This window comes from Penaeus monodon, chromosome 28 (genome assembly GCF_015228065.2).
Source record: "Penaeus monodon isolate SGIC_2016 chromosome 28, NSTDA_Pmon_1, whole genome shotgun sequence".
NCBI lineage: Eukaryota > Metazoa > Arthropoda > Malacostraca > Decapoda > Penaeidae > Penaeus > Penaeus monodon.
In genome coordinates, this window is record NC_051413.1 from 25,422,698 (window position 1) to 25,423,666 (window position 969).

The 969-nt window shown below is 39.6% G+C and overlaps 1 protein-coding gene across 1 annotated transcript in view; it reads left to right on the forward strand.

The window, feature by feature from the left end:
- LOC119591430 (nucleoporin NUP188 homolog) overlaps positions 1-969 on the forward strand; it is a gene marked incomplete in the record, with an annotated part of 23,587 nt that overhangs the window by 4,290 nt on the left and 18,328 nt on the right. Inside the window, 1 exon segment of the mRNA XM_037940171.1 lies at positions 464-733. Within this exon segment, the coding sequence (XP_037796099.1) occupies positions 464-733 (270 nt within the window).

The following is a 969-nucleotide window of genomic DNA, read 5'->3' on the forward strand; positions in this document are numbered from 1 at the left end:
CATACTGTGGGGTTATTTGAAATGCACTAGAATGTATGGAATATTTTTGCATTGTTTAATTTTCTTTTATTGTCAGTTATTAGAATGTTACTACTATATGAACACACACAACTTTTTTTTTCAATAACAATATTGGGGAGGAATGGGGAAAGAATCAGTTACTATTAACATTTGGTAGCCTACTTGAGGACTCCAGACACCCTCAAGTATTTGTACATTTATTGATGTTTCAGAATGTACAGAAAATATTTATAGAGGGTTCTTTAGTTGTAGAGTTATTAAGATTTTTGAGTTGTCAGTTTCTTTCCTATAAACTTTCTTCTTAAGCTTTAAAATTCCTGGTTCTTACATATGAAATGAGGAATAGGACAAGATCTTTTTTTGTAATCACATACACATATGTGTAGATCCAACTTATATAGTGTACGCAGTTTAATCCAGCATCCAACATTTGCCTTCACAGAGTCTGTTCCACAACTTCATGCAAGATGTCCTGGACAAAGACGGCACCCTTGGGGAGAGCCTCGTCAACCAGGTAATGCTGTGCACTAAGATGGCCCCACCCACGCCCCAGTCCCATGGTCCACACCTCCCTCCACATGGCCCCACAACCTGGTTGGCCCACCACCTGGCCGAGCTGCGTGAGGTGCTGGCCACGCTGCTCGTCTACTATGGGAGTACATCACAGTCACCAACTCCTGAAACATTTCTCAAACTGGTTCAGTTGGCACAGGTAGGTTGATCTCTGTTATTTAGCTGAGAAATGTTGATTTAACACAGTAATAGAAATGGCGCTGGTAGCCTTTTAGGGGTTGGGGTGGAGTTTTAGAGGCTTAATTAGTAATATCCCATGAGGATGTGGATGATGATGTCTGGAGTTAGGGATGTTTTAAGGATTGTTATGAAAAAGTATGTATTTGTATTTCATGCTGGTTCATATCACAGATTATTTTGTGAGTAATTGTGATA